Below are 5,622 nucleotides of genomic sequence, written 5' to 3' on the forward strand. Positions count from 1 at the left end.
CACGCCTTTGGGAGGACATAAAGCAGAGCAATTTTAACTTACATTCTCTGCAGCACCGGTATTGTCGGGATCCACAGCGGTCTCCTCGTCACTGTTCGTTAACACGAAAATTGAGTTAGTCATCTGCAATCATGCTGTGTTTTATATTCATATGTGATTGCAGTGAATGAGAATCAATCTGATGTGTTATTCATAGTGCAGTCAACCTCTTGTTATCCTTGTTGGTGGAAGCATGTTTGTTGGCCTCAGATGGTTCTTCAGTTTCACTATCTCCTGAAGAAGGAGCAAAAGTGTGCATGAGAATAAAACAATGAAAGTTCCCTCAACCACAACTTACAAATGTATAAAAAAATCACAACCAAAGGCAATAAATTATTAAAGATACTTTTGTTCGTCTAGGGTGCATTTTGGTACACCGAACATGCACGACATAATAGAACAAAATAGGGATCACTGTTCCACATTTGACATGATTTTAATGTGGAACAAGCGCATGGAACAAGGTGGAACAAGCCTATATTTTACCAATATACACTCAAAATACAAAACCTAGTTCTCTTCCGAAACATCAAACACGTCTCTCTTTACATTTTATCTATTTTTTAAATTTTGTTTATTGTATTTTATCCTCTTTAAACTCACTTTAGTGTCCTCAAAATATTGTTTTTAAACGATTTTTATATATTTTGGTCCATTTTATCCTCTTGAAAGAAACTTTCTAATGATATATTTTGTTATATAAAAATATTTATTATATTATAATTTAATAAATTACATAAATTAATCAAAATATAGAAAAGATATAAACAACTCATTAAGGGTAAATCGGTCATTTTACCATTCATGTCTTGTTTTACCTAACACTGAACAACTGTCGTGTCCCTTTCTGTTCTGTTCTACTCTGTCAGGATACCAAATGCACCACTAGTCTTTTTTTTTGTTTTATTTTTTCTTGTGTGCGACTTAAGCAGGGAATGCCACTGTTTTGTTGGTATTAATTGTAAAAGATGGCACATATTAATCATGTCTGACCTACGTAACTCTAATCGATCATTACCATCATCACTTGAATCTTGACCATCTTTAGCAGCTGTTGATCTCTTATCAATCACAACATACGCCCCATGTCCTGCGTATCAACTACTTCATCAGTCTGCCATTGAATTGAACTTTTTTCCAGCCCCCACACGGGGGCGGGGGACGGCCAGCCCCCACATGAGGGCGGGGGACGGGTTTTAAGATTCATACCTGGTTTACGCTTTCTTCTGGAGTTTGATCTTGCAAGTTCAATATGCAGAGTAGATCCAGTTTGAGGGTCAAACTTAACACCCTGGAAATTATTGGCGTCAGTATGAACTATAGATGTAAATATAGTAAGGGCCTGTTTCTTAGCAGCTTAATGAGCTTAATGAAACTCACAGCTTATTCTGTCAGCTATATGGGACTGTTTGGTAGTGGCATAATGGCATAGAAAGTGGCTTATTCAGTAAGCTTCTACGGAGATCTTTATGCAGAAAGTCAAGTTTTTACCAAACCTGTCCCTCCTAATTAAAAAAACACGCTCCTTCCATCTATGAAAAACTATCTCATACAAAAACATTTCCAATCTATGCTGACAAATTAAACTACAGACAACTTTATCCATAGAGGATTTGATAGAAACCAACCAAACAGTTCCTAAATCGTCAATCTACAAGACCATTTGCATGATCAACTCATTGCACCCTCGTTTAAATCAGCACTTCAAGAATCAAAATTTCACATAAAAGCCTCCATGATTGATCCTTCATCCCTAGAACAACGGGTAATTAATTAGATGGATTTCCCATGTCAATGTCATCGCCAACGACAAACTCCCCCATACACACATACAACAAGGATGGAACTCAGGGCCTGCTTGTTAACAGCTGAATGAGCTTAATGGGGCTCACAGCTTATTCGGTTAGCTATACGTAACTGTTTAGTAGTGGCTTAATGATATAGAAAGTGGCTTATTCGTTAAGCTTATAGGGGGAGCTTCCAAGTTTTCTCCAAACCTGCCCCTCCCAATTTATACAGAAAAATAAATCCACATAGTCAGCTTTATCTATATCTTAGCAACTAGAAAGGAGCATCAAGTTCTATAACATCATACTCGAACTATGATTTTAAGAAATTAGGTCATGAATGTTGAAGTGTAGTCACTAGTTAGTTATATAGTTGAACCTAATAACCATCAACCTTGCTCTAAAAAAGAACAATCTCCATTACTGACTGACTTTTCTTAATAATAATTCAAGATTTCAACATAAATATACACAAAATATGAACGCATATTTAAGAAATGACAAAAATATATGAAGCATACAGGTTTTTGATGCAAAATAACTAACTAAACATCATCAATTCCTTACATTCAAAGCGTGAAGGCAAGCGATTGCTGACGGATGGTTTACAAAAGTTGCAAATGCAACAACCTGCACAGTGACAACACGAAATGAATCACCAAACGGATATAATTACAGTTAACCATTTTCTACAAAATTAGTCGATAATAAGACCTGATTTCCACGGCCGGTGTACTTGAGTTGGCAATAATCAAAACCAGGCCGACGGCGGAATAGATTATGGATCTCACGGGCCTTGATGTCGTCAGGTAGACCAGAAACGAAGAGTGTGTTAATGGCGTTGGGATCATCGTAGCCGGCATACTCAAGTGGAGGAATGGACGGAAGGTTGTAGTATACTGGATCGTACGGGTGTGGTATCGCCATTGTCGGAGCCGGAAAAACCTGTAAAATCGCTTTGCCTGTGACGACAAACCCTAGACTCTGAGGAACTCGATGAAACCGGAGAATATGCGACTATTCTTCCCTCTCTTTGTAAACTATAAAAAGACCCCCTGATTTATGTATAAATAACAAAATAGTCCTCGTACTATTACAAGTTATATATTTGTTCTATTTGGTACGCTTTATTAGGGATGGTGATTTGCCCCGTCTCGGTGGGGAACCCGGTTCACCCGACCCGAATGGGGATGGGGATTCCCCGTTAAAACGGATCACGGGGCCGGGGTGTGTTACTCAAACCGAGGCGGGAGCCGGGGATCCCCGGTAGAATCAAATTAATGGATATTATTCACGGGTTTTGACCGGTGATTGATAAAGGTTTGACCGTGGACATAATGTTAATCCCCGCACTCGTCGGGGTCGGGCGATGTTACTACAAACCGGGGTCGGGTATTACAAAACCCGCGCCCATCCCCCTTCTCATGCCTACACTTTATGTGAGAGTTGGATTATGTTGAGAAGGAAAGAAAAATGATCTCCACCTTTGAATCAATCATAATTGAAAAGAACAACTGGATCAACACTAATGAAATACACTAGATCAATTCCCTTCTAAAATGCAATTAATAGGTTGTTTTTGTGATTAAAAGTGATAAATGGTTCAAATATCTTCATACAGTTATCACCTTAACTCTTATTCTCACATTACCCTTTATGTGAATGTGTTATGTTTATTTCCTAAACGTAACAAATTTGCTTTTGTATTTACTTAGAGTAAATTCGGTTCATCTTGTTTCTCGTAAATAAAACTTTTCGACTCTGTAGTTTTGAAATTACAAAATGATATTTGTGGTTTGCAAAAAGGTTCAGGTTTGGTTTGGACATGAGAATGAAAATGACATGGAACAAGAATGAGTATTCATTCCCTCCAGTTTAACCTGGAATGAATATTTGAGTTTGTTGGGAATGAGCTCATTGTATTAAATAAAAGCAAACAGTTTCTTTTATCCAAATCCCGTAAATAACTGTTTAATATCTCTAAACAAAATCTTTAAAATTTTCGATTTTAACATATCAGTTAGATTCTCTATACAATTAACCCTAAGACATCCTTCATGAAATTTACAAAAACAGTCAATCTGTCAAAAAAATTAGACCTCACTTTACTTTGTAGCCATTCCTCATGAAGAAGGCTTACAAATATACGTAAGGATTGGTTCTCGATAAAAATAAATGAAGAAAGTGGAATCCTCACACGGAAAGGGGAGTACTCACAAGGAAAGTGAATTTTCACGCAAAATATGGAATCTTTAATGCAGAAAGTGGAATTCTACATAAAAACTGACTAAAAAATGAATTGAGTTCTATAAATAAATGTAAAATAAAAAAAGGAGCTTGAAAGACAGGGTCGTTTTTGAGGGCTTACGCACAGGACCCACAAGAAACAGGGGCCCATATATTTTTTTTATATATTATATAGTATATAGTAGTAGTTCAAAAAAATCAATAAACAAAATAGACACATTTTTTTTATATGGAGGTGGGAGACCCCTCGCATCAAGTAAAAAAACCAAAAACACTGGAACAAAAGACGCGCTCGGGGTGGGGCAAACCACATCCACCATAATAGGACCAAGGCACCCCAAGTGACTTTGTTTAGAAAACATTTATGTATCCTCTGTCATTCATCTCCAGTGACTTTTGATTATTCCATACAGATGAATATTATTTTACGTTACAATATAGTAGATTTCTTGTTATTAAATACGAAAACTCCAATCTTTTGAAAAAAGTTATCAATCATATGAGACGATCCAACTTATGTCTATATTTACGATTTCGAAACTATCATATTTTTTCATACATTATTGACTATTTGTTACCTAATATTAGGTGCATGGATTTTATGTACTCTCCAATAATAAGTTTGTTTTAACTCTAAAACTCTGAAATGGTGATAAAAAAACATTAACGTAATTTGACATGGAAACCCAAATGATTTATATTGATTTACATTAAGTGTTACTCTGAATAGTCAACATGATGGCGGATGACTCAAATGATGTCAATCTATATAATAAAGATATATATCATAGGATGTAGTTGGGTGTGGACTGAATTTATGATGCTATATAAAAATGATATGATATATAATATTAATTTAAAGTAATTATTGATTGATTTTGTCTACGAATACTCGGAAAAAATGTTTTATATGAATTATTATTATTTTTTGAATTCAATGTTATTGCTGATGATGAAAATAGTAATTGAACTTTCTTTCATACTTATCGAATGTCCCTTTTTAATTCTCGCTCAGGATCTATAAAATGTCAGGAACGGATCTGTTGAAATATTTGATTTCTTCCATAAATTTCTGACATCCATCCTGCACAATAATTTTTGGGGAGGCTAATTGCACCCCTATGATGGACTAAGGGCGCCCCTAACCCTATTCAATCATTTTCTTTTCTTATTTAAAATAATTTAAATTATTAATTTTTTTTTTTTTTTTTACAAAACCTTGGAAGAGCTCTCTCAACTATCCTAACAAGGATTGGGCGATGAACATCCAATCCGCCCAAGGCCTGAGAGATCCAATCCACTCAAGGCTTGAGAAATTAGAGGGTATCCGGACAAGACTTGGGCGATGAGATGAGACTTAACTCCACCCAAGGTATGAGAGATAATGTTTAAGGGTACAAGCTTGAACGATGAGCTTGTTCATTGTTCAAAACCTTGGGCGATGAGTGTGTTTCATCGACCAAAGATTTGGACGATAAATCCTCTCATCGGGCAAAGCGTCGGCGATGAACGTGTCTTATTGGTGTAATATATATATATATATATATAT

At 35.9% G+C, this 5,622-nt stretch overlaps 1 protein-coding gene across 1 annotated transcript in view; it reads right to left on the minus strand.

The window, feature by feature from the left end:
- Positions 1-2,832, minus strand: part of LOC112511215 (protein WHI4) — a 6,239-nt gene extending 3,407 nt beyond the window's left edge. The window contains exons 1-6 of the mRNA XM_025116736.1: positions 2,541-2,832; positions 2,394-2,456; positions 1,249-1,330; positions 1,058-1,129; positions 207-273; positions 43-91 (exon numbers count right to left, since the gene is read on the minus strand). Coding sequence (XP_024972504.1) covers positions 43-91; positions 207-273; positions 1,058-1,129; positions 1,249-1,330; positions 2,394-2,456; positions 2,541-2,753 — 546 coding nt within the window. The 5' untranslated portion in view covers positions 2,754-2,832. The remainder of the gene's footprint in view (positions 1-42; positions 92-206; positions 274-1,057; positions 1,130-1,248; positions 1,331-2,393; positions 2,457-2,540) is intronic.
- Between the last annotated feature and the right edge of the window lie 2,790 nt (positions 2,833-5,622).

The sequence above is a fragment of the Cynara cardunculus genome (genome assembly GCF_001531365.2).
Source record: "Cynara cardunculus var. scolymus isolate 2C chromosome LG 4, CcrdV1, whole genome shotgun sequence".
Classification (NCBI taxonomy): Eukaryota; Viridiplantae; Streptophyta; class Magnoliopsida; order Asterales; family Asteraceae; genus Cynara; species Cynara cardunculus.